Below are 27,747 nucleotides of genomic sequence, written 5' to 3'. Positions count from 1 at the left end.
GCCAAAACAAAGAGCCTCCACTTACCACAGTCCCTTTCATCCGAGTTGTCCTCGCAGTCGTTGTCATGGTCACAGACCCAACGGTCGGGAATGCAGCGCAGATTATCGCAGCGATACTCGCTCTCCGTGCATGCGCGTGGTGCTGGGAGAAAACATGGAAACACAAATTAAACAAGGTGGAATCCAAGAAATGCACAAATATGACTTCTGTTTTTGTTAAATCTGAGAGAAAATGATGAAAACTACATCAGAGGCTCTTATGTATGTCGCAAACTTTTCAACATAAAATGTTTAATGTATGATTTTCTTCCATATCCAAATATTAAATACTGGATCTTATGTTAACTACAGAAGTACACGCACACATTACTCTGCACTGAGCTCATGAGTTCAAGAAGACAAACTCTCTTGGCGTGGGCAACCGGCGCAGCAACACTGTGCTGCTCTGATTAAACACCATTGCTTCCCCTTTGAGTAGCAACATTATCCCTGTTACCTGGCATATTCTCAGACATGTTTAAATTCTTCAGGGCAAAAGGTGACAGACTCCTTCACTCCCTCTTTCTCAAACACTGAGGACAGCCTGTTTCTCCAGCAGTTGATAAGACTTCCTCTCTCACCGCTGTCGGCAGAAGTCTCGAGCCTCTTACGAAAACCTCCCCAAATGTCTGAATAAATGATAGCAAGGCTATTCTTTGGGATCAACATCCTGCTTTTATTTACGCTACACTAAAACCCCACAATAAAAATAGTTAAAGAGACAGCTGTCGGAACAGCCAACACCAAAACACAACCAAACCGCTTTCACACATGACGTCTGGACAGTTTGGCGGGAAATGTCACACACATTTCAGGAGATCCATTTTCTCACTGTTTACTTGGACTGTGCCATGTCAAAACATCTACGATGGTACTGATGTACATTTTTCTGTGATATAAAAGTGACAGCATAACTTCACTTTCAACGACACAAGCTAAGAAATGTCTGACAGCGAGAGCCACGCGCCAGCATCCAATGACCTAAAAGGGGAGCTACTTCAGCAACCTCCAGCTTATCACTATACTTTGGGAAATATGTTAGAAAATTGTTCCTGCTAAAAGTGGAAACAATAAACTTGTTTTACTACCTGAGGAAAAATACCTCGTTATTACTATTGCACTATAACGCTGCTGCCGTTTGCACCTCGTTTTAATAGATTTACACTTCAAATTAGGTGGAGTGGCATCATTCAGAGCAGCTTATGGAAAAGGATGGAACTGTGTTTTGCTTTTATTTGTCAGGGATAGTGCACATTACTGATCTAAAAAAAGAAAACATGCCTTGTACCTGATTTAGCTATTAGCTTGGCCCAGAGCAGATGCACACAACAACAACAAAAAAAATCTTTACTTTATTTTTAAACATTTTTTATACATGAAATCTCTTTGTTTATTTCTTTTGGCTCCTGAAGCTTCTTATTGATATCAGCTATAAGTGCATCATTGCATTTCCAAGCAACAACCTAATAACTGACTTATGTAGCAGTTATCAGAAGTATCATATCACTTCAATTTAATGACAACAATAATTCATTTCAGTTATTGTTTTATATCCACAGAAGTTGAATTATTCATGATTATAAACCACAGCCCTCTTTGCTTGTATATGTGCATCCCAATAACCAGACTATCCCATCAAAATATAAGTACAGTATAAAAACCCAGATTAAAGGTTATTAGAAAGTGCTGGATTTAAATAATACTGACTTTTTTTCTACATGATGAAAAAAAAATCTACATATCTTTTCCTGTACCACTGTCAACACCCTTTGTCCAGTATATCCACTGTCTGTCCCCAGCACATCTCTAAACCGTCTCTCTTTGTCTACAAACCACTCAAACTGAACGCGATCTGATATTTTTAGAAATAGTTCAAAGTTTTTATCTGTGAGGGCCAAGGCGACTCACTGCAGCTGCGCTCGTCTGAACTGTCCCCACAGTCGTCGTCCCCATCACACCTCCATCTCACTGGGATACAGCGGTGGTTGTCACAGCGAAAGTCTCCGTTAGGATCACAGCTCAGTTCATCTGAAGAGAAGACCAGGCCGCTTTAAAGCAATAATGGCTGTTATACACCAATATATATTTTGTTAAACTCAAAACAATTGGCCTAACTTTTTCAAACCTCCAGCAGAGGTACAAAAGACTTGTAGAAGCAAGCAGAAGAAAACATCTACTACTGTATTTTTTATATAGAGATAGTAGAATTTTTTTAAACCAAATACACTAAAGTATTATCGTATTTAAAATATTTATACAGACAGGATATTTCAAAAAATCTACTAAATACATTACAGTGTGACAAATTTGTCCTAAAATGTCAATTAAAAATTTAAAAACACAAATATAAATTTGCTGCCAGTATACAGCATACATTACATTAGACACGCGTATTTAAACTAATTGCAAATAAGAAACAGTAAACTGAGTGCATTCTTTGTTTAGCATTATTTATTATAAACGTTCTCTGGCACTAGCCTGTCACTATGTCGGCACCAGTCTATGATGTATTAACCATTAAAGTATTCTCACTGTTGAGAAAATCTTATGTGCAGCAGTAAGAGATGAGAAAATATGAGGCTTTATCAGCAGGCACACTGAATTTCTAGACATTTAGGTAATGATAAAATGTCAGTTTGAAATAAAAGAGATCTTTCTTTTTAATTAAACTGCAAAGTGGTAGAAGGAGGGGAGCAGCCTGCCAAAGACAGATGGGTGACCTCTATCCATGCCAGTGTATGTCTGTGGAGGATAAGGCTGCAGGAGATGAGAAGCACAGAAGGGAGAGGAGTGCAGCAGAGCTGGTCTGAGCCATCGCTACCACACAGTGCTGGGGGTCAAAGATAGCGCGGTGTTAGCTAGTCCTGCCCTCTTAGCCCCTCCACCTGGCCCATCTGGTACATTCTTACAGGAAGATTAGCACAGATCTCCACTCCTGCGCAGGCATGGCACTAATGGAGTGAGGGCCTCTGATAAGAGACGGGAGGGCTGCGGCGAGTGTGTTTGGATCGTAGCAAGTACAAAGAGCCTTGTGTGAACCCTGCCCCCACGCAAGGACAGAGCACCAACACACACATAAGCACGTACAAGCGGACTCATACCAGTGGACAGCTCATAAATCTGCCTGGGAGAGGTAAAAGGTGGGGGAGGGTAAGTGGTGAGATGCTCTCCATCAGCATCAGCACCTCCCACTATCACACCGTGTAATGTTCCACAGGAGGCTGAGGCGTTGGCTAATTGCCCTTCACTCACTCCTTCAGCTAATTTCTTGTTTTGCACCTATTTTGAAATCCCTAAAAAATCTTACCTTGGATGAAAAAAACTGAATGTAAAAAAAGAAACATCAGGCAGTAACGCTTTAAACAAAAGACATGATTGCGGCAGCAATCTGAACATTTTCAGATTGCTGCCGCTACAAAACTGGACTAAAACTCACCACAGCCCTGTTCATCACTGTTGTCTCTGCAGTCATTGTGGCCGTTGCAAACAGACCAAAGCGGCACGCAGCGGTAGTTCGTCCTGCAGGCAAACTCTGTATGGTTGTCACATCGATATCCTGGTCCCACTTTGGAGAAAACAGTTCAATAATTAATATATATTTTTAAATACTAATATCTATGGATACTTAACTTATTTTAAAGGGTAACATTTCTATAAAATTATTACAGATTTAAGTTCTTTAATGTTTAGTTGATATGCTGTAATTTACTTACTGCATTCTTCCAGCGGTTCGTCAGAATTGTCACCACAATCATCATCTACATCACATTTCCAGCTCTGTGGGATGCAGCGTCCGTTGCGGCACTTAAACTGTCCAGGGCGACAGGTCCTGGAGGAGCAGTGTGCAGGGTCCTCATCGGACTGATCGCCACAGTCGTCCTCACCATCGCACTGCCACGACTCAGGAATGCAGCGCTTGTTTGCACACTGCCACTGGTGTGACTCACACATGTGTGTAGCTACAAAGTATACAAATGTGTACTTTTAAAATCATTAGGACATGGGAAGCAGGTAGGAAGACATAAAAGCCTCAAAAAATGAATAAAAAACCTACCACAGAGCACAGCGTCTTCATCTGATCCATCGTGACAGTCCTGGTTGGCGTTACACAAAAAGTGCGGACTGGTGCAGTTTCCATCGTTGCACTGAAACTGACCAAGCCTGCAGTGCCGAGACGGACAGGTGGAGGGCTCGTCTGAGCCGTCCCTGCAGTCCGCCTGACCATCGCATTTCCACCAAATAGGAATGCACCTGTTGAAGCAGAAGTGAGCATTATGTAAAGCTTTAAACTGCTTACTTAACCCATGTGTTGAATAACGAAGTCCAGTCCTTTACCCATTTAAATGTATTGAATTTTCTACATATAGACTCTGATTTTGAGGAAGGCTGAAAAAATACATCTCCAAACTTTCACATTTTCAAATACAAGGGCAGCTATATAAATACACAAAACCTCGGCAAAAGTATTTGAGACCTGTGAGAATGTATTTTACACAAACACTAGGTGGCACTATTCTTCAAAGGCAGTCTTAAAAAAGTGAACGTATTCAAGTTTTTGAACTGGTGGATGAGAAACTGGAAAGATGAAGAATTAAAAAAAAAAAAAAACCCAAAAAGAATAAAAATGCATAAAGTCATATGAAGGCTGTAAGCAGCAGGGACATTTTTGGGATAAAAACATGGTTATAAATAATCTTGTCCTCCCTATTTCCATTAATGTATCACAGTCAATTCAAAAATTATATTTAAAAAATGTAGCAAATAATAAAAAAAGACCAGAAAACATGCCAAAGATTAAAGAAGCTTTAACAAACCGTTCATTGTTAGCACATCTGTATTGGGTGCTGGTGCACATGGGAAGGCATCGGGTCACACCTCCTATTTGAATTGTCAGGAAATGGTCTGGGCACTCACAGGTGTGTTCTCGCCCCCCGTGACGGATCAAGCACAGGTGTGAACAGCCTCCATTGTTCACCGCACAGGGGTTGTTTACTGTTAGAGGAAGAGCAACACTCATTAAAACACTTTGGTCTCTAGAAAAACAGAGACCAGGTACGATTTAGTCCTTGGTGAATACCTGTAACAGGATTCACTCACCAATAGGCTGCCTGTAAGGATGGTACACGTGGATGTCAAATGGTCTGTGTGTGGTGTTAACAAGTACTTGACGGCCGGAGCCGTCGTATTTGTTGCCTTTCTCCACCGTGCGCGTGTTCCAGTCAGTCCAATATACAGTGTCCTCAAACACAGTCAGGGCAAACGGGTGAGGTAAGTCTCCGTCGTACACCGTGTGTCTGTGCTGACCATCCAAGTCAGAGTATCTGACAGAAGAAATACATTCACAGAGTTACTGGCTTCCTCTTACGGCAGGGTAAAAGAATCTGCCTGTTTTCAGGTGCACTTACTCAATGTAGTTGAGGTGAGCATCGGACCAGTAGAGCCTGTCGTTTGTGTAGTCGATTGTAATACCGTTGGGCCACTCAATCTTTGTGGTGATGATGGCCGATTTGTTGGTTCCATCCATTCCAACACGACCTATAAAGGCTTTGTTTCCCCAGTCTGTCCAGTACACAAATCTATCAGGGGGATAAGACATATACCTTATTTAACCTCTTGAGGCCCTACATACCTTCTTCTTGAACTTCTTGTTCAAAACAGAAGCTGAATTTATAGACTTATAAAGTGCAACTAATCACAAATAGCTAGCTGAAATTAAAAATACAACCCAAGCAAAAGCTCAGGTTGCAGGAAGTCAAGAAAATACCCGCTTAGCATTGAGAGTAAGTGTTTTAACCGCAACTGATGGTTATTTAAGTGCTGTGCTACATGTTTTGGCAGCAGGATAACAATGAAACAATAAATGATAATTAAAAGCAACAGTAATATTAAGATACAAATAAAATATTTCAAAAATTCTACAGTTTGGGGATTACTTAATGTTTTCCAGGTACCACAATAACAGTTATTTGCTTACTGAATGCTTCTAATCAGATCACTAATATCTACACTGTGAAAACTTTGGACATAAGAAATCTGGTCCTTGTTACACATCAAAACTAAAGGTAGAGTCTTCAGATAGTATAAATAAAATCAATAAATTCTGATAAATTGCCTCTGGCTTTACACAAAAACAAAAGGTTGTCCACATTTGTGAACAAAGGTGCAAGGAACAAAGTCTTTATAATTTTAAGTGGGCTTGAAAAAAGAAGATCTTCAGTTTTGCTTATAATTTATTTTTTAAAATCTGTAAAAACACACCAGAACTTTGTCTGCTTCTATACTAAGCATAGTGAAAAGAGCCTTAATGGAGACATATGAGGGAAAGTAAGAGGGAAAAAATTTAATACATTTCTTTAATTTGTTAAGTTTACTGATATTTCAGAAAATCTGCCAACATGGGTTTGGGCCTGAATCAGAATGACCCTTTAGAGTGTGACACGTCAATAAGCATAAATCTGTACCAGATGGTTATTTCTGACCATCTGATAAGCAAACATATTTATTATATTTGGATTCCTCACCCATATTTGGGATGCAACACAACGCCTCTGGGGTTTTCAAAGCAGTAGGTGTTATTGGCATCCACGCAGTGTTCGGCTAGTTTCTTGACAAAGCGGCCATCCAGTTCAGACACTTTGAGACAATCCAGGAAGCTGTCCACCCAGTATAGTTTCCTGGCTACCCAGTCAACTGCGAGGCCCTCCCCATGCAGAACTCCATTAACCACCACCTCTCTGTTACTGCCATTGTTATACATCCTTTCTATCACTCTGCGGCTCACATCAATCCAATAGAGACGCTTGTCGACGCGATCAAAGTCCGTGGCCACCACACTGGTCAGGCCCTGCAGAATGAGAGAATAGGCCTCCCCATCTGTTGACAGGTTCCTCAGGTAGTAGCGGTTGCTGAAGATCAGGTACGGTGAAATGTTGCTGTTCTGACGGCAGCTGCGCCCATCCGGCTCTCGGAGGAAACCTGGAGCACACTTGCACATGTGGGAACCAACTGTGTTTTCACACAGTTGACTGCACACGCCGGGGGTCTCTGTACACTCGTCGACATCGTCGCACGTTTTGCCATCAGACATGAGGCGGTAGCCAGGACGACAGGTGCATATAAAGCTAGTAGGTGTGTCGGTGCAATTGTGATCGCAGTGGTGAATGGATGGGTCTGTGCACTCATTGATACCTACAGTTAGAGAAGTAAAAGAGCCCAAAAATTAAAGTAATAAAAAAAACATTTAACCTTTTAACTTGCTATTAATAAACAATTACCAATTACTATATTATAGTGCTAGATCTCTAATCAGTTTCCTAAATTAACGTTCTTGGATGCATTTGTTTGTTACAGATAAGTGTAACAATTTTGCAAAAGTGGATACAAGAGGGAGAATTTGCATATTTGTCTCTCTGAAGCTATTCATTTGAAAAATCCTATAGATATAGAATCATCATTTCTATATTAAGAAACAGTTGTTTTACTCCAGAACTTCAGCCACTGGATACATTTAGAACTTCTTCAGATCTTCTTTACTCCAAGTAAAACAAAATAACTGCAATGATGCAATTACCCTTTTGCCACCATAACACATACAACTATGCTTGAACATTCAACTTTCATCCAGTGACTGTCATTCAAACTCAAAGTCAAATCTCATTTACACTTGGCTCATGTTTGCACACTCTGTCCTCAATTTTTATTATTATCATTGTTATTATTAACAGGCATACATTAAGAGTCAGATAACTGTGTGTCACACAACCAGGTTCTTTAGAATCACCAACTGACCTGATGAGCAGGTCTTTGGACAGGTTCAGACCAGGCGGCTGATACACTGCTGTGCTTTTAAGCCGTTTGCTAGATTGGCTACCTCGTGTAACTACTCTAACTACACTATCAAGGTTGGGTTGGTAAGTGTTCTCTGTGTTCTCCTTTAGTTTAGTCTATGATATGGACTCATACAACGCTTTTTTTTTGCTCTTTTCAATGTACACATTTTTAACACTCACACACATTCAAACCTGGACAGATACATCATGGGATACTTGGCATACTCTTCCCCAAGGATGCTTCAACATACAGATGCAAGAGGTGAGGACTGAACCACGAACCTTCTGAATAGTCAACAGCCCTCTCTAAATCCAAGCCTAGGTAAGAATTGTGCAACCAGCAAGGAGTGTAAAATGTCTATAAGTGTGGCTGAACAAATAGTATGACTTCTCTATGACTGAACGTGTATGATTTCACACTAGTACAATTCAAAAAGGCAAGTCTAGTTTATACAAATATATTTTCTTGCCTTTTCCAACAGCCAGATTGAAAATGGCTGCCGTCTTGTATTTTTGAAAGACTAATGAGCTTTATCAAAGGAGGTAATCATAAAAGAGTTTACATACCAATTTTGGTGCTTGTATGCACCTGTGAACAATTTCCCAGTAATGTTAAATTATCTGAGGCTCTATTGTTTTACAAAGGTAGGAAAGCTTCAGTTGAGTCTGATGTTGCTGAGCATTCTTCTCAGTGAGGCTCACATCTTATCAGAGCGAGCAAATGCTGTCAAAATACTTTTCACTCACCGCATCCTTTCTCGTCGCTGTTGTCAGAGCAGTCATCACTCCTGTCACACACCTGGCTCAAGGAGATACAGTGACCATTCTCACATTTGAACTCCCCCGGGGGGCAGGTGGGCGCTGGCGTGTGGCACATGTGCTCCAGCTCATCGGACTCATCCCCGCAGTCGTTGTCGCCGTCGCAGACAAAGTCACGTGACACACAGCGGCCGTTCTGGCAGGTGAACTGATGTTGCTGGCAAGGTTGGTACGTGCAGCCCTGCTCATCGCTGCTGTCTCCACAGTCGTTACGACGGTCGCACCTGATTTGAAGAGCAAAGAAAATGAACTCAAATTTCCAGTCAGACTCATCACAGATGATATCCCAGCGTTCCTTCTAACCTGTAAGAGCTGCGTATGCAGAGACCATTATTACAGGTGAACTCGTTGATGCCGCAGGACCTGCGCGTGCAGTTTTGACGCTCATCTAAAGCATCCGCACAGTCCGCATCGCCATCACACACCCAGTCACGGGGAATGCATTTCCTCTGAGGCGGCCTGTTGTTCACACATGTGAACTCTGCACTTGAACACGTTCGATTGGCTGAAAAAGACAAACAAAACAGGCAGGGGCTTTACAAGAAGTTAAATATTGAATGCGGTGACCCAGCGTCAACCTACATATTTTGTGAATCCAAAAACATTCCAAACTGTATTTCAAAACATGCGGCTATGACCACAAATTCTTTATCCGTCTCATGTGATCACTTCACATTGTTTGAAGTGAGTCTCCTACAGCGCTGAAGTCTTTAGCTTCAGGCATCTTATTTTTGGAGCGCATGTTGGTGAAATATAAGAATCTTGATCCACCCTGAGCCAGGAAGCCAAAGAAAGGAGACATGCACAAAGTAGCGAGTGAAGCAGGAGAAATTAGGAATGTCAGCTCCTTGGACTGGAGACCTTCTACAGGACACTTAGATGCTGGCAGCTCACTTCCATTGTCCCTACAAACAACACTCACCCAGTGGTGTGTACCTAAATCAGCATCCCGAATAACAACAGGAAGCAGGAGGGGGCAATCGAGAAGTGGTGGAGAACAAGAGGATGGTCTTCGAAGCGGAATGGGGCGGTAAAGAAGTGAGAAGATGTAGTAAAATAATTAAGCAGAATTACCAACTCGTGGCTTAATACCTCTGCAGTCAATAGGATTTGCTCTTTAACTGAGTCAATGGTGTAGGGACGAGCCTTCCATTTTAATTTTGAGTTACTGTGTAAAGTTATGTTCAATAGCATGTGTTTTTAAACATTACATCACACCAGAGTCGACCTTTAACCTCTTGGATATTAAATCTTATTTAATCATTTTATCCTGTTAAACATTTCTGTGAACTTTTGCTCGAGTGGCTGAGTGTGTCCCAAGATTTTGGTGATACTGTGGTTGGGTGAATTATAAAGTCATGTCCAAGATTTGGTTTTTTTAGATCGTGGTGACCTTTGACCTTTGAAAAGCAAATTTTTACTCTAACCACCAATTTTTCCAAACTTGTACCAAGTTGGACATTCTCTCAAGGCACTCGGGCAAGCTCACACTCGTGATTGTGGCAAAATTTAGTCGAGATTTCAGGTTATTATCTCATAATTTTACTCATGGATACCCAGTTGTTTTTTAACTGCTGGACAGCTGCCATAGTTACTAGTGCCAGTCTTCTTCTTCGTGTTCTTTTGGATGCTCCCTTTAGGGGCTGCCATAGTGAATCATCTGCCTCCAGGTGACCCTATCCAATTATTTCTCATTAGCTTATTGGATATAGCAAAGACGACCAACTGTCCTCAATGACCCATGCACGGACCAGCACTTGTATCCATGCTGGTTACAAACACAAAAAGGACAAATAGAAAAAAGAGTGAATGAAAAAGGGGGAAAGGATATAGGACTAAAGGACACATACCACAGTTATGTCTCTGGTCTTCATCACTCATGTCACCACAATCATTGTCCCCATCACAGATCCAGGACGAGGCAATGCACCGGCCATCATCGCAGCGAAACTGGTCTGTGTTGCAGGTTCGGATCAATGTGGCTGCAGGCACAAATCACACACATATGTATATAATACACCAACATGAACACAGTGTGGCGACTTTATAACATATGCCAACTCATTTCTATCCAATGTAAATGTTCACTCCCTGTTTTTTTATTTTTGTAATTGCCAATTATCTCAGGTACTTCCCCCATCTGCTTTTCCACTAATAAAGAAGGCACAATACAACACTGGCAAAGCTTTCAAAATAGTCATGGCAACTCCACATTCCCATGCATGGTGAGCTATCTAAACAAAAGCCAAAGTGAGGCTCTGTAACCCCTGGTGGACAAAAGGAGGGGGAGGTGCTGTTTGTCAGAGGACATTGAGGGGCGTCACCACACAGGAATGCAGCACACAATAGGAGGCCTGACTGACCACATCATCAACAAAGAAATACACCACTGACTTGCAGTCCCCGCTACATCACTCACGGAGCTCTCTCACACAGCACGCAGATGCAGATTGGCGGAGAGGCATAAACACACAATAACAGAGCAGCTGATGACGGGGAAGGGGGCAGACACACAAAGCCAAAAGGCCCATTTTGGTGGTGAGAGAGTTTTTTTGCAACACTCACTACAGGAGAGGGGTTCATCAGAGCCGTCACTGCAGTCAGCCCCTCCATCACAGTACCAGTGGGCGGGGATGCAGCGGCCACTCGAGCAACGGAACTCGCTCTGGGAACATGTGGATTGAGCTACGGAGAGGATGCAGAAAGTCATGAAATCTCTTTTTATTTCTAATATCATTCTGGCTCATAATAAATCTTTTTGAGGATTAATATACAGTATGCTGATTTGTAGAATCTGGGAGCTGAAAAGTAAAGATCAAATCATTATGTGACAACCTACTAGAATAATTACTTATTTATATTTTTTAATTGTTTTCTCACATTGTATTGCAGAAAAATGGTTGCAAATAAAAAACTTAAATATCTGAAAAACCAATAAGTGTCTGAAGTAACATTATGATGCCAATTGTACAATTTTGTGTCAAACAGCATACCTACATAATATTCATTATCTAATTGCAGTACCTGAAATCTCTATCCGCTTCCTAGACCATACAGCATTTTACCCCTTTAGGGTTGTTACCTACAATATGTCAGATGTTATTAAATCATTACGTTGCCTAGCAACCACCCAGCAATGAACTAAAATGACCCATTTTTAGCACATAAACAACATCTACCTCTCCTATTTTTTATTTCATTCATTCTTTTCCCTTTCTTAATGTGATTAAGTATATCATTTTGCCAACACCACAAACATGCCGATGGAAATGTACTAGTAATAAAAACACAGGAGAATAGCAGAATGAATGAATGAATGAATGAATACATAACATAGAATTCCAATACATCAAATTATAGCTACAATGGCTATAATTATATATATATAGCTATATAGCTCCACCTGTCCGGTCCAAGTCCATTTACTTATCCTTACAGAAACTGTGGGCTTTAAAATAACAGTTTGCCTGATGGCACATGCTGACAATTATATTTCTTTAGGTTAATTATACTCGCTCTTTTCTTCGTTGTGCCACAGGAAACAAAGGAATGTAATTATAAATGAATAAATAAATGTTTTCACTTATTTTTCTTCATAAATTAAATAAATGTTATTAATAACACCCATGTCTTTTCTCCTACTTTGGCACAGAGTTTTAGCAACAGCAACAACAACAGTTACCTGATGCAGTTATCAACAACTGCATCAGGAAAAAATAACAACTTGATCCTGATGTTGTTGTTGAACTTACCACAGTGTGTAGGACTCTCATCACTCATATCCCCACAGTCGTTGTCTCCATCACACAGATACGAGCGTGGGATGCAAATGTTGGTAGACTGACATTTTGTTTGCTCTGGCTGGCAGGTTCTCTCCGCTGAGATGATCGCAAATGAAAGCACATTTAATGCAAAAACGACTTCCATCAGTACTTTCCTCTATGTGGCACACTAAGGATACTCACGGCAGTTTCGTTCATCAGAGGTGCCATTGTCGTAGCAGTTGTTGATACCATTGCAAACATAGTCCTTTGCAATACAGCGTCCGTTGTTACAAGCAAACTCTGTGTTTGGGTCACAAGGTCTAAACAGACAGCCCACTTCATCGCTATTGTCCCTGCAGTCATCATAATGGTCGCAGCGGTAGTGGTAGGGCACGCATCGCCCATTGCCACAAGTAAAGACGGTAGGCTCACAAGTGTGGAAGGCTGCCAAACAGAATCGAGATGAGATCAGAGCTCTGGCCAGAAGAGTGAGATTGAAGGAAATGGGGGCTTGTACACTCGACCATTAAAAGCTCATTTTACCTGACAAGGCAATAAAGGATGACAGCAACTGTGGGACTGCATGCAAAGACAAGTATATTGATTCATGTGTTAGTACTGATTTGTGTTATTGCTCAAGACGGTCATTGGAAAAATAATCATAAATATACAGGAATACACACCAGCGTAGCTGAGGATTGCTTTGTGTCCTTGGAAATAAAATTTTAAAGCAGAAAACGAGCATTTGTTAGAATTAGTAACTTTAAATGATTAAGAGTTGCATTTAACAGAGAGGAGAAGGACCTAAGGAAGGCTCTATAAGGACTGCTGTGAGAGTGAGATTGTTGGTAGCCCAATAAAACTCGTGACAAATTTAGGATTACCGTGAACACCTACCACAGACTCTTTCTAACTCGTCACTTCCATCTCCACAATCGTCGTCATTGTCACATTTCCACTGGGCTCGAATACAGCGGCCATTCATGCAGGCAAACTGCCCTGGCTGGCAGCGAGTCCCATTATCAGGGATACAGTGTTTGTTGTCGGCGAGGTACCAGCGGCCCTCTGATGGACACCGACACTCAGCTCCATTAGGTCCTAACGTAACAAAATTGAAGAACAGTTTGTGTTATTCCTTCTCAATTAAGGCACTAGAAGAAAAACATGCTCGAGACAAAGGGGTTTCTTGTACCTGGAGTACAGATGTGGCTGCAACCTCCATTAAACTGCTGGCAGGGACTGTCACACTGCTGCTGCTTTCTGCCAGCTAAAACGTGGATGTCCATTGGTCGAGATGGAAGGTTCTGGATCATAACCCTCTGGTCAGAACCATCGTGTTTGTTGGCTCGGTAGATGCTGCGGGTGTTCCAGTCAGTCCAGTAGATGAACTGGCCAAACATGGTCATAGCAAAAGGGTAGATGGCTGTGCTGACAATAACTTCACGGTTGGAACCAGTAAGAGAGGATCGCTCAATCTTCTGTCTGATGGCAGAGCAAACAGATTATAATGGTAGTTGCTGCAGATTAACAAGATAACAAGATAAGACATAGTCAAATATATTTTTCAGAAGTGGATTTTTTTTTTAGCTCTTACAAGCTGGCATCTGCCCAATAGAGCCTCTCTTCTTCATAGTCCAGGGTCAGGCCATTGGGCCACACAAGACTACTGTTCACAATCTCTATTCTGAAGTTTCCACCTAAGGTGGCACGCTCGATCTTTGCATGGGTTCCCCAGTCTGTCCAATACATGTATCTGTTGAAAGAGAAAGATTCATTTATAAATGTGCCGTTTAGTCTTACGAACGAAGATAGAGTGCTGTGTAAATCTTACCCCCTGCAGGGATCTAACATGATGGCCCTTGGCCTGGACACATGAGCAATTATAGTTCTTTGGGAGCCATCAACAGACATAGAGCTAATGCTCTGGTTGACATAGTCACTGTAGTAAATTCTTCTGTTTATCCAGTCATAAGCAATGCCATCAGGAGCACCAAGATCTGTCAAACCACAGAGATCACAACGCCATGAGCAACGCATCAACACAACTAAACTTACCAACATGAGGGTAAAACACACCTGAAGCCACCACTACAGGAGCCGAGATGGGAGAAGACAGGCTGATGTAGCTGATCTTGCTTGATCCTGCACCGGAGCTCTGGGTAAAGTAAATCCTTCTGTCCACAATGTCAAAATCCAGTGCCACGGAAGTACGAGGCACATTGACGACAGGGAAGGGCAGCGCATGGTCATCCGGATCGAGTCGCAGACTTCGGACAGTGCTCTCTGTAGTATAGATAAGGTAATCGTCCCTTGACACCACACAGCTTTCTCCATCTGCTCCAAGATTCCCAAAAGCACAGCTGCATTTTTTATTCTGACTGCCTGCATTAGAACCTGGGAGAGCAAAGCAGAAGTGGGCACAGCCTCCATTGGCTTCCAGGCAGGGGTTGTAGTTAAGCGCTTGTGCACTACTGGGCTGGGTTCGCTGGTCAAAGATGGTAATGTCCCTCAGCATATTGATATTGTCTCTAATGACAAGTGGCTGCTCTGTGTTTCCTGGCACTTTGCTTGCTTGGAACACCTTCTTCAGGTTTCTGTCCACCCACAGGATGTTATTCTCAAACACTGTAATCCCGTAAGGAGTTGGGTGGCGGCTGCCATACCTGACTATTTCCGTCTCTCCTCCTTGGGGGCTGACTCGAGCAATCATATCCAGAGAGTCATCGACCCAGTAAACATAACCAGTTTGAAAGTCCAGAGCGAGGCCTCGAGGCGTGATGATCCCTGAAGATACTAAAACCGTGCGATTGGTTCCATCCAAGAGCGCTCGCTCAATTTTTGGGTTCTGACCATAATCAGCCCAAAATAAGTATCTGTTTCTGGGGTCTACAATGATGTGGCGTGGCATGTCCACCTGGGTCTTGAGCAGCACCCTACGGAAAGTTGTGTTCAGGTGGAGCACCTCAACATACGTCTCAGTCAGGAAGGCATTGGTGAAATACAAATTCCCTTAGGAGACAAAACCAGTAAAGTGTGCATTTAATATAGTATCAAATCCAGTCATGTTAAGATAGTTTTGAAAGAAACTGGTCATGCTTGGTGTAGCAGTATAAGTTACTGGGATGATTGTGTTATCAGTACAACATGATAACTGGACTAGCATTTATAGTCTTTTTCTAGTCTCGGCTCTTTCACATGTTTTCTGCCATTCATTTTCTCGAGTGTAACCAGCATTTTGCAGCTTGTTGTAAATCCTGTGTATTTACAATTACTAACCTACCTCCTTGACTGCTCTCGATTAGGTAAGATGTTGTGAAGTTGTTTTTCTTTATCACAGAAGTAACTGTGATATTGTGCATGTTAGTTGTCTTCTGTGGTCTCTCAGGCCTTTTGGTGTTGCTGAGTTGGCCAGTGCATTCACTCTTCAACACTCTGAATCAACTGAATCAACTTCAGATATTATGTCTGCTTCCTTTGTCATGAAATAACAAGGCAATGGACCTCATTTGACCATGAAGCTACTTGTCAGTCAATTGTCAAAATTATTTTTGAGCCTCTGAAAATAGAAGACTATGGGTAGAAATGGCCACAATTCCTTGACAGTCACTGCAAAAATTCAGCAAAGCTCCTTGAATCAAAGCTGAAAGTCTGCATTTCAGTGAAGTCTTCACTGTTTTATTTAAAGTCCACTGTGATGGAAATTGAGAGGAAAATAACAGACAAACTACTACAACTCCATAAGAAGGGACTGTGATCTATTTGTAATGTGCTAGAAGTTAAATGAATCTCACTGCTGCAGCGTATTGCTTAATGCTAAACAATAAATGACCTCTATAGGAATTAAAGATGCTAAAGCCTAGGTACAGAATACATCCTGTAACAGAGATTAGTTTGCTGTAAACCCATCCGCACATTACTTGTGTGGTAAACAAAACATGTGCTTAAATGAATGAATGGCATACCTGCCACCCAGTCGACAGCAATGCCTCGTATCCCATTGCGTCCGATTCCAGATGTCACAATGCTACGTAATCCTGAGCCATCTGGCTTGATTCGTCTGACCCCGTTCTGTATCGCCACAGTGCTGCTGAAGTCACACCAGTAGATGAAACCAGAAGCCATGTGGACATCAATGTGTAAAGCATTACGGCCTGTAAGAGGATAACCCAGTCATTAGAGGTCATTACTGTCTCTTCAGAGGGAATGAATGCAAACAAACAACAACAGATCGCTCATTTATTTAGTTGATTACAACAAAGACTAACCCACATTTTAAAAAGTTGATTACTAATTTTATTACAAGCTGCATAGTTAATTATGTATGCAACAGTATTACAATCTCTGACCTCTTCCAGCTACTGGCACCATGGCCTCAGAGTGGTCTGACCCTTCTAGACTGAAGCCCTTTATAGCAGATAGAGTAGAGATGACGACGTAAGACTGGTAGGGAGAGCAGGTCCTGTTGTCTGCATTAACTTTAAAACCTGTGGCACATGCACAGGTGAACAGACTCTGTGGCCGAGGCAGACAAAGCTGTTCGCACGCTCCCACGTTGTTTGTGCAGCCATTAGATGTACCTGCGGAGGCTGAGAGCGTAAACAGAATCCAGTGAGACTAAAGAGCAACAGCAAAGATAATATAGGCAGTGAACTGAGGCAGATCTGTGTGTTACTCACTCTCTCGAAAATGAACTTTCAGAACTCTGAGTCCAGACACGTTGTCTCGCATCACGACCTTGTTGGCTCCAGTGGATTTGTCCACACGCTCTATCACCTCAAAGTTGCGGTCAGTGTAATAGAGGTAGTTCTGATAGACAGCCACACCCCAGGGGTGCGACAGGCCTGTCACTATGGTGATGCGGTTGCTTCCGTCGGGATCGCCACGTTCAATCTGCGGCATTTTAGGGAAACCAAAACAAATTAGTGCTTTAAATAAATTTTAAATAATTATCAGGATTAAAGCACCTTAGAGAGAGCTAAGTAAAAACCCACCACGCCAGTGCTTGTTACAGCCCAGTATAACTTGTTCTCTCGGATGTCCAAAGTGATGAACTCAATGTGATCAAGATCGTTGGTGAACAGGGTGACGGGGTTCAAGCCATCCATGTCTGCAGATGCCACCTTGGCAGGGATGCCACTCTCGGTTCCCTGGTCTGTCCAGAACAGTTTGCTTAAGAACATGACAGACAGTGTCAGTGTCTGCCTTTGCAATTTAATCACAGATGCAATACACATGCATATCACTTTTTAAAAGTTTTAAAAGAAACAGAGAAGCCCACTGTTATCGCTATACTGTTTAAATATGAGGCGCAACAATATCAGCATCTTAAAAACTTAAAAACTCCTTTGTCCCACACGCCATCAAACTGTTTAACTCCTCTCTGGAGGGGAGAGGGAGGGGAGACAGGAGGACAGAGGAGGGGGGAACAACTAAGCTGTAGTGCCTCTTCACTTCACTGTGCAATACATTTTGTTAATAGACAATGGTGCAGACCTCAATACTTGAAATGTGCAATTCACTTGTATTTTTTTTATTTTTATTCCTATTTATTCTATTTATCCCATTCGTATATTTTATTTATATATGTGTGTGTGTGTATATATAATATTCTGCTCACGCTCTGTAACTTCTGTTGGTGCTGTGCTTTTGGAAACCAAATTTCCCAGAGGAACCCACCCGAGGGATTAATAAAGTTCTATCTTATCTTATCTTATCTCTTATCTTATCTACAGCAATAACACATAGAGTGGTCAGAGTCATAGAGCAGAAACTTAATGAGCACATAGTGTCTTCATGCGGAAGTAAAAAATCTTAGAAATATCTTGTGCTTGACTGCACACTGCTGGGGTTTTAGAGTGCAGTGTAGTATTCAGTAACACAAGTTGAGATCTCTCTAGAGGCCGAGCAGATGGCAATGAGGAGGCTGTTAGAGCTCAGTAGCTGTGTGGTTGAGCGATCTGTGCCAGGACTGTGTTAAATAGGGCTTACCCACGTGCTGGGTCCACGGCAATGCCAACAGGACTACCAGCGCCAGTTGGAGAGCCGTTATTTGTGATTAGAGTTTTCCGGTACTGTACCTCCCCTCTCAGCTTTAAGACCTTTGCCAAACACAAAGAGGTGCAATTATTGTGCTGCACAACTGCATTGCAACACTAGTTTTGTTTTTACTGAACATGGCATTATTCGTTTCACCTCAATAGACTGTGTAGCTGGATTGGTGTAGTACAGATTCTCTGTTATCCAGTCCAAGGCCAGCCCAACCGGGGAGCCAAGAATGGCTGCAGGGGCAAACTCTGTCCTGTTAGTGCCATCTGACTTCACCCTGTGGATCTCACCCTGAAGGACAAAGACAGACATATTAACCTCAGCATGAGTCTGTATTATGTCTTCTTAGCATGTTTATTGGCTTTTTTTTTTTTTTTTACAATGAACCCTTACGACATGCACAGGATGTCTCTACACAAAACTTGATTTCCTTATTTACTTTTGGGAAAAGGCATAAAGAACTATAAAGCTGTATAAAATTTCTGCACAGTCACTTACTGGGTGCTCCACCCAGTAGATGGTCTGTTCATTGTCATCAAAATCGACATCGTAGCCATTTTGAAGCCCAGCAACAGGAACCATGGCATCATTACTCTTGTCATCCGGGTTCAGGGAAATGCCATAGATGATGCTGTCTCTCACAAGGACCAGGAACGGATCCTCAACTAAAGGTGGAGCAAAAAAAGCAAAAACATTAAAAAGACATTAAACGTTTTTTTCTACAGTATGACAGCAAACCCAAAGCAAAAAAAGAAGAATACTTTTAAAATTATTAAACAAATTCCAAGACAGAGCTCAAAAGATTTGCCCCCAGGATCCTTTCAGTGCATGATATCTGGTGCAAATTACACATCCCTAGACATCCCTAAAAAACCCTTATCTATAAAGAGGATTGACTGGTGAAAGCTGGTTGCACAATCTGATTTGCTTTGTCATCACAGATTAAAATCAGTGAATGGTTGTAGGGCATTTTCATTCTTGGATAATCGCTGGCCTCAGGGGGAGACTGTGTCCTGTTTGGTTTGAATGGGTTGAAACCTGAGATGAGTTAAGCTGGTGACCTAACTAAGGCTCCTTGAACACTGAATTAAAGGTCCCTTGTCTTTTTAAGACCTTGAAAGACACGCATATGATTCTTAATATTTATAACTGGAACAGCAGTTTACAAGAGAATCTAAATGGGAGACTGTTGACAAGTATCTGGATCGTTCAGGTTAGTGTTTTCAAAGATTTATTCTCTTACCAGCATTGAGATAGCGGCAGATAAAGCATGAAAGCGCCATCCTTTCTGCTGTAGCAATAACCACACCTGATGAAGACCTGAGTATTTCAACATATCTGCTACATCTGATCTGACTTCCTTTTTCATCAAACTGAGTGATGAGTGTTTTCCTCCATGTGGCAGGGCGCATACCTCTGGTGCAGGTGATTTGGTCCGCTGCCAGCATCCAGCCTGAGGGGCAGGCACATGAGTAATACCTCGGTCCCACAGCAGACAGGAGGCAGATATGAGTGCAGGAGCTCCTCAAGCAGTGATTTTCCCCTGCAAGTTGTCAAACAACACATGCACACAGACAGAATCCAAAAAGTCAGGTTCTCTCATCATGTGGCCAACAAAATGGTCAGCATCAGCGGATAAAGATGAAGCAAAGACTAGATCAGGTTCAGTCTATTCATCATACCTGCTGGCTGCCTGGCTGGGTGCACTGCCACCAGACCCATGGGCTGAGGGAGGTTGAACAGCATCACTGTCTGGTTCTCCCCATGCCACTTATGAGCTCGCATCACACGGTTGATGTATCTGTCGGTCCAATACAGAAAATCCTCAAAAATGGTAATTGCGTGGGGGTGTTGCAGTACCTTTTCATAGAGAGTAGCAAAAGAAAAAAAAGTGTGTCTCACACATGCTATTCAGAAGAAAACTGATTATTAACATAAACGTTATCATTATAGATGTATTACTAGCATAAAGTCTGCTATCTCATACACTCACCAGGTCACTGGCCAAGACTTGCTTCCTGTTGTTGCCGTTATAATCGCAGAAGTCAATGAAATCCAAGTAGGCATCGGCAAAGTACAACAAATTGTTTGGGTAGTCTATGGTTAGACCATTAGGCCAGTACAGTTTGCTGCTTATGATTACAGTTCTTTGCTTTCCATCCATGCTGGCCCTCTCGATGCGGGGGTTCCTCCCCCAGTCGGTCCAGAACATCAGGTGAGCACTAAAAAAAGAAACTCTCTCTTAATATCAACTTCTTGGGTGATGAGAAGCTGTGACCATAAAATACAGATTAAAACACACAGATCCAAATTCTTCTCACCTGTCTCTCGGGTCCAGCACTAGACCTCGGGGGTTGGTTACATTTTCACTCACTAACACAGTTCGGTGGGTGCCGTCCAGTTTAGACACTTCAATTGTCTCCAGGACGTAGTCAGTCCAGTACAAGTTCCTCCCCACCCAGTCCACAGCAAGGCTCTCTGTCACAGTCACTCCACTGTCGAATATCTGTGCATTAGAGACTCATTCTTAGTTAATATGCTTGACGGTCAAATCTCACTTCATTCAGAGCTGTTTGCAAACTACACTCACCACGACTCTGTCGCTGCCATTTTTGTGAGCACTCCAGATTCTGTCCTGGCTCGTATCAGACCAGTAAACCCGCTCAGTGACTGAGTCAAAATCTAGGGCGACAATGTTGCGTCCATCTCGAACAACTGACCGGACTACGTTGGGTTGGGTGGTAATGTCATCTTGCACAATTTGATTCCGACTTGCCACCAACAGGAAAGCCTGACGAGAATCTATAAACATGAATCAAAATCCCTGTTATCTATTTTTCCATTTCCATTCTTGTGCTAATAAGAGGACTTATCAGCTTTTGTGTGCAGACCAAAACCATACAAAAAGACGGTTAAATAGCCCCTACTCAAATGACAATCCTTTGGGAAGGAGCTTTTGTCCTAATAAGGTCCTATTGTATTGCAAAGTCTTTCAGCGGGTTATCTGTTGGGAAGAGGAGCTCATGTCAGGCACGCTCCCCATACACAGCCCTTTGTTTGAGATTATGTCCTAATTACACTGGTGATGGGCAGTGAGTGACATACATGTTATTTGCCTTATCCTATGAAATCAGAGCAGCAAAGAGAGACAGGACAGAAGAAATAGAGTGTCAGTCTTGCAGTCTGGGGTCTAAGCTCCCCTTTTAATGTGCCTCCTTACAAGAAGCAGCACAGTGGAGAAAACTAAGTATGTGCTGTATAGGCAAATGACTACAAGGCTGATGATCTGCCTTTTTCCTACTTTTATCCATTATGAGATTATGGATAGTTTTTAAATGAGGTGTATTCAGTGCACAGAAGGTTTGAGCTGTATCCATCCTCACCTGATGCCTTGCAGGTACGCTGGTCTGCTTCAAGAGTGTAACCATCCTGGCAGTGGCAGCGGAAAGAGCCTCTCTCATTAAAGCAGTGCTGGCTACACAGTCCAGGGGGATTACACTCATCAATGTCCTCACAAGTTTTGGAGTCATTGCTAAGCTGATAACCCACAGGGCATGTGCACTGGGCCCCAAATGGACCTTGGATACATCCATGTGTGCAGCCAGCATTGTTGTCTGAGCAGCTCTCCTGATCTGAGTTAAAAGGAGGGAAAAGACAATTAAGTACTGAAAAAAAAGTAAATTAGGCCTTTAATAAATATGCAGCAATCTAATAATAATAAATTTAAAAAAGCAGTCACTACATTAATTAGGTATCCTCAGAAATATTATTCTGAGCCAGAACTATTTTTATGCCTGTTTGTGGTACATAATGAATAAACATCTATATAACTATTAAAACACTCAATAGAAATGCTGCATCTGTTGAAACATGAATCAAAACTACAACTGCAGAATTTCTAGCAGTGATTGAGAGTTTGCTTGTTCCTACCTGGCAAAGGTTCATCTGAAAGTTGTGAGAAGGGCAAGAAGGGAAAATCACAGATCATTTTCAAGTTAATACAGGACAAATCACATACATGCTTGATTTTAAAATGAGAATACAAAGACAAACCGATGGCATTCAACACAAAATTTCTGTGAATTTAAGGCCCTCCTGCTTATAGAAAACAAGAACCAGAAAATTGTCAAATTAAACTAAATCAGCTGAGAGATTGATCCTGTTTCGCCATGTGATGTGAAAATGTAATTGAATTTGGTGAGGCCAGACTCAAAAAGATTACGGTCTAAGCTGAAGAAAGCAGAGAACAGACTTACTGCAAAGGGGAGACTCGTCAGCACCATTGGGGCAATCAGGAGTATTGTCACACACTGTGGTGAGGTTTATGCACACACTGTGACCGGGACACTGCCACTGCCAGCTTGGACACCGGAAAGGTGGTGTGGGACAGTCTCTTTCATCACTCATGTCTCTGCAGTCGTTGTCCCCATCGCAAATCCAACTGCGAAGCACGCAGTTTCCGTTATCGCAACGGAACAGCGAGGAAGGGCAGGTGCGAGGTGGGCAGGCGTGGTGCTCATCACTGCCATCCTCGCAGTCTGGATGACCGTCACACTCCCATGAAGATGGGATGCAGCTTCCGTCTGATTGACACTGAAACTCACTCTCGTGGTGGCACATCCCTGGGGGCCTGGTAGCTGAAAAAATTTTTAATACATTAGCAGGCTAAATAATTATGCAGGACTTTGCTAGTATAACCTCTGACCACTGGAAGCATTTAAATACTTACGACAGCTCTGCTCATCTGAGCGATCGCTGCAGTCAAAGACTCCATCACATCGGTAGTAGGAGTTGATACACTGGTGACCCCTGGAGCACTTAAACTCATTCATAGTGCAGTTGTATACTGAAAAAAATCCAGCCACATACATTAATGCTGATATTTTATATTTCTGAGCTTAGCTATTATGCATATAGATCAATAAATTAAGAAGCTTGGGAAATGTTTGTTGAATATTAAAGAGGATACTGTAATGCATGAATGACCAAACAAATTAATTAATCCCTTATAGGGAAATGGGCTGTATGAATAAGACACCAGTTCATAACAACTTCTCAAAGTAAGAGACCAGGCTGCAGTAAGTTTACAATTAGATCTTCAGAAGTCAAAGTGATCTAGTGAGCAACTAATATTATTAGTTTTATAACTGCAGGCAAAATGAAATTAAACTGATTTTACCAAACACGCACATGTGCTCTAAACACAATGCTTGGCACACTGCAAGTCAGCCCCACACTAAACCAGCAAAGTTTATGGGGCTAGCAACTCTGTGTATAATCTAGAACGCTACTTACTGCATCCCTGCTCATCCGCCCCATCCACACAGTCTCTGTCTCCATCACAGACATAGTTAGGATCTATACAGCGGTGGTCTGGACACTGAAACTGTCCCGGATGGCACGTGTTTCCCAGATCTGTCAACGCAAAATGTTAGAAAAAAACATGAGCCTGTGAGTTAATCTCCTACATTAGTGGGCAATGCATATAATAGTGTACAAGTCTTAGCTTAAAACGATGTTATTTGTAAGAGGAAAAACAACCGTGCTTCTTCAAAATCTAATCAGTGGCAACGTGCAGCGAGTCCACAAAAGAGTCAGTGTTCTCCAAAGAAAAAAACAGGATCTTATTAGGGAACTTGGGTCTGGTAGGGAGTTGATGTGCATGTTGCCTGAGAAGTTAAATCATTAAATAATATTTATAAAATACTAATCTTCACTAGCCCACTGACTAGCTTTAACACACTCACACACACATATATATGTAAAGAAAGTTTTTTCAGAGGACTCTATGCAATCCTGTGAAAAACTAATACAACCTCACTGGTTCTATATATATTAAGAGCAAATAGCAAGCAGGTGCTGCTAATCTAATGCACTTAATTAACTGATTATCAGTGAGTATCAGAGGTTTTGCCAGATTGCTCATCTGCAGCTGCAGCTGCTCATCTGTTAACACAATGCTGCAATCTGCTCAGGAGTGGAAATCTCATCAAATTAACCCCAAGGTGAGATCATACAAAACTTAGAGAAATACAAATGCCCTCCCCAAAAAACAATAATTACATCTCAGACTCTACAGGCCTCACTTAGCATTTTAAATGTTATATTTCTTGAGAGTATAGTTAGAAAAAGACTGCACAAGTGTGGCTTGTATGGGTTCCCAGGAGAAAGCCTTTCCTTTTAAAAAAAATGAATGTGGCGGCATGGTTTAGGTTTGCAAAATTGCATTTAAACACACCAAAGATTTTTGGAACATTTGTCAGATAGATGAAACCACAGTGTAGATGTTTGGCCACAATGCACAGAACCATATTTGGGCAAACCAAACACAGGATACCAGTACAGACATCTCCAGCTATTAAGCATGGTGGAGGAAGGGTGATGAATTGGGCTTGTTTTACAGCCACAGCTCTCACCATCTTTTGGTCATTGACTTGACTACAACACCTCTGAAAATCAAAGTATTCTAGAGTCAGATGTGACAGCTGTCTGACAGCGAAAGCTTAGCTGAAACCGAGTCATGCTACAAATCAATCAAGCAGCAGATTTACAACAGCATGGCTAAAAAAGAATCACGTTGTTTAAATGGCCCAGTCACAGTCCAGGCTTCTACCTGACTGAAATGTTGTGATTGAACCTTAAGAAAGCTTTGCATAAACAAATGCCTGCAACCCCCAGTGAAATAAAGCAACGATGTAAAGAAGAGTGGGCAAAATTCCACCACAATTAGATGAGAAACTGATAAACTCATACAAAATTCAGTTACTTTCTCGTGTGTATTGTGTTGAGATACCAAGATAAATCTCTAAGCAAATCCTATTTATGTTAAAGTTTTAGCTTCTTTAACAGCACTTACGGCAATCAACTTCATCCGAACCGTCGACACAGTCATTATCAGTGTCGCAACGCCAGGTGTGTGGGATGCAGCGGTGGTTGGCGCAGGTAAACTGATTGGCAGGGCACGTTCCAGGCACGTGTGTTGGGCAGTTGATTTCATCGCTGTTATCAAAACAGTCATTTTGCCCATCACAGCGCCATCCTGCAGGCACACAGCGCTGATTGGCACAGGTGAACGCAGACGGGGAACAAGTGGTGTCTAAAACAAAAGATTAAAGGTATCATCTTTAATTTAAACCATATTAACAAAGGCTGAGTAAAAACCCAAAGGCAAGATTTTTTTGTAGGATTAATTTAGTTGATTATATAATCAACTAAATTAAAGAAAAAAAATGCATTACTATTAATGCCACAGTTGACTTCATCACTGTTGTCATGGCAATCATCAACACCATCGCATCTGTAGCTGTTTGGGATGCATTTGCCGTTGCCACAGGAGAAAGAGTTGGCTCCGCACTGCAGTGTGGGGGGCTCATTGGAAAGGTCCTCCACACAAGCCCGTTGGTCTGGCGACAGCTTCATGCCATATGGGCAGCCACACACCCTCTGCGAGTCTGGGGCTGGGAAGCAGAAGTGGCTGCAGTCTCCATTAGGATTTGCCGGCCTGTTGCAGAGGTTGGAACCTGAGAAGAGGAGTGGAGGCTAATTAACAGGAATATGACTGACAATTGCAGGCTGAGGCTACGCATGGCAAGCGGAGTGAGAAGAACAGTGAATAAAGGTACTCACCAATCTGAGAGTTGGAGTTGAAAGATTTGACATGCATGATGCCGCTAATGCCTCTTCTGATAATGACCATCTCCCCACCGTCGGTCTTGCGCACACGTACAATGCTTCCCATGCGCCAGTCAGTGAAATATGCATAGCCTTTAAGGGACAGGAGAAATGGAGCACAGCTACAGTTACTTCATCTTTCACCAACATCTGCTAACAACAATTGTCCATTTAACATGATCATCACCAAAGCAAGACAAGACAGTTTTTAGCAATCAAAACTCACTCATCATTTAGATCAAATGTATGATATTGTACTAGATAACAGGGTAACTTAAAGCTGATGCCTAACCTTCAAAAATGGTGAGACCAAATGGATGGGAGATCTGGGATATGCGCTCCAAAGAAAGTCTGTTCTGTCCATCAAAGTTGCTGTGCTCTATTTTGTCAAAGAAGGCATCCACCCAATACAGACGCATAGAACTGTGAGGACAACAAAGCAAAGAAATATAAATTTACAATCAACAGCCACTTTGAAGCTAAGAGTGGTTTGTAGGAGCAACAGTTTATGGGTAAAAAAGAGTAATGGTATATTGTTCACCTCCAGTCGATAGCTAGGCCATTTGGCCAACCAAGAGTAGTGTTTACAATAGACAGCGCATGTGACCCATCACCCCAAGCTCTCATAATCTTCGCTGGCCGGTACCAGTCAGTCCAAAAAATATACCTGATGAAGAAAATGAATAGCACAACATATTTAATTCAGAAACTCTCCCACTCAAGCAAAACCATTAAAGTGCATGACATGTTTATCTGAACTTTTGTCAAAGCAGATCATTTTTGTTTATTTGTTTGTTTGTTTAAGCCAACTTCTTAGTCTTCATTACGATACTGCCTTTCACATAATCAGCTAATCTCAGCTATTTGGCACAGAGGCCTTATGACTTTGAGGCCAAAGGAAATAACAGCTTGTCCTAAATAATCATTCTTTTTTATCAAGGCAGAGTTTAATTTGTGGATACTTTATGAATGGGTGACCAGGGACCGCACTTTGCGTGGGACTGCATGCCATTTTTATGCCTCGTACCTGTATGAGACTATGTCCTGCAGACTTAAAGGTGAGAGTTTTTTTAATTTAATCATTAATTTCACATGGGGGACAATATGACATGAAGAGACACAGCAAATGTGAACTTTACAGAAATGGTGCGAATTTATGTGAAAAGCAGCTGAATGCAGTTTTTACAGTTACTAGTATAGAAAAAGGCAATATATTAGTGCAAGAACATTAGAGCATAAGGTTAGATGGACAAACTTGTAGTTTTACATTTTCCTTCAGTCCACTGTAAAGCCCTGGCAAAGAGAAGATGGAGGCATTTCCCAATCATGTTCACATATGGCTTCTTCTTTGCATCATAGAGTTTTAACCTGCATCTGTGGCTGGTACAGTGAACTGTGTTCACAGACAGTGATTTATGGAAGTTTTTCAGAGCCATGCAATAATTTCCATGATAGAATCATGCCTGTTTTTAGCACAGTGCCACTTGAGAGTCCAAAATTATCAGGGTTATTAGCTATTTTTGGCCTTGTGCACATAAATTTCTTCACATTCTCTGAATCTTTTGATGCTATTATGCACT

At 41.9% G+C, this 27,747-nt stretch overlaps 1 protein-coding gene across 1 annotated transcript in view; it reads right to left on the bottom strand.

Annotated features, from left to right (window-relative positions):
- lrp2a (low density lipoprotein receptor-related protein 2a) overlaps positions 1–27,747 on the bottom strand; it is a 52,791-nt gene that overhangs the window by 9,266 nt on the left and 15,778 nt on the right. The window contains exons 18-60 of the mRNA XM_006788505.3: positions 26,709–26,834; positions 26,460–26,590; positions 26,123–26,260; positions 25,735–26,016; positions 25,353–25,592; positions 23,792–23,911; positions 23,226–23,342; positions 22,753–23,133; positions 22,427–22,441; positions 21,880–22,128; positions 21,087–21,298; positions 20,818–21,002; positions 20,490–20,718; positions 20,179–20,356; positions 19,911–20,039; positions 18,995–19,161; positions 18,644–18,787; positions 18,440–18,549; positions 17,443–17,620; positions 17,128–17,341; positions 16,798–17,037; positions 16,414–16,602; positions 14,528–15,460; positions 14,283–14,448; positions 14,046–14,204; positions 13,644–13,933; positions 13,349–13,549; positions 12,995–13,030; positions 12,653–12,895; positions 12,440–12,565; positions 11,253–11,372; positions 10,538–10,669; positions 8,991–9,192; positions 8,616–8,911; positions 6,561–7,227; positions 5,445–5,615; positions 5,137–5,360; positions 4,854–5,031; positions 4,094–4,290; positions 3,753–3,998; positions 3,476–3,604; positions 1,948–2,067; positions 26–142 (exon numbers count right to left, since the gene is read on the bottom strand). Of these exons, the coding sequence (XP_006788568.2) occupies positions 26–142; positions 1,948–2,067; positions 3,476–3,604; positions 3,753–3,998; positions 4,094–4,290; positions 4,854–5,031; positions 5,137–5,360; positions 5,445–5,615; positions 6,561–7,227; positions 8,616–8,911; positions 8,991–9,192; positions 10,538–10,669; positions 11,253–11,372; positions 12,440–12,565; positions 12,653–12,895; positions 12,995–13,030; positions 13,349–13,549; positions 13,644–13,933; positions 14,046–14,204; positions 14,283–14,448; positions 14,528–15,460; positions 16,414–16,602; positions 16,798–17,037; positions 17,128–17,341; positions 17,443–17,620; positions 18,440–18,549; positions 18,644–18,787; positions 18,995–19,161; positions 19,911–20,039; positions 20,179–20,356; positions 20,490–20,718; positions 20,818–21,002; positions 21,087–21,298; positions 21,880–22,128; positions 22,427–22,441; positions 22,753–23,133; positions 23,226–23,342; positions 23,792–23,911; positions 25,353–25,592; positions 25,735–26,016; positions 26,123–26,260; positions 26,460–26,590; positions 26,709–26,834 (8,927 nt within the window). The remainder of the gene's footprint in view (positions 1–25; positions 143–1,947; positions 2,068–3,475; positions 3,605–3,752; positions 3,999–4,093; positions 4,291–4,853; positions 5,032–5,136; positions 5,361–5,444; positions 5,616–6,560; positions 7,228–8,615; positions 8,912–8,990; positions 9,193–10,537; positions 10,670–11,252; positions 11,373–12,439; positions 12,566–12,652; positions 12,896–12,994; positions 13,031–13,348; positions 13,550–13,643; positions 13,934–14,045; positions 14,205–14,282; positions 14,449–14,527; positions 15,461–16,413; positions 16,603–16,797; positions 17,038–17,127; positions 17,342–17,442; positions 17,621–18,439; positions 18,550–18,643; positions 18,788–18,994; positions 19,162–19,910; positions 20,040–20,178; positions 20,357–20,489; positions 20,719–20,817; positions 21,003–21,086; positions 21,299–21,879; positions 22,129–22,426; positions 22,442–22,752; positions 23,134–23,225; positions 23,343–23,791; positions 23,912–25,352; positions 25,593–25,734; positions 26,017–26,122; positions 26,261–26,459; positions 26,591–26,708; positions 26,835–27,747) is intronic.

Source organism: Neolamprologus brichardi, chromosome 16 (genome assembly GCF_056152115.1).
Source record: "Neolamprologus brichardi isolate AB-2024 chromosome 16, ASM5615211v1, whole genome shotgun sequence".
Taxonomy (NCBI): domain Eukaryota; kingdom Metazoa; phylum Chordata; class Actinopteri; order Cichliformes; family Cichlidae; genus Neolamprologus; species Neolamprologus brichardi.
Note: the sequence above shows the minus strand (reverse complement) of the source record. Positions and strands in the feature narration are given on the sequence as shown.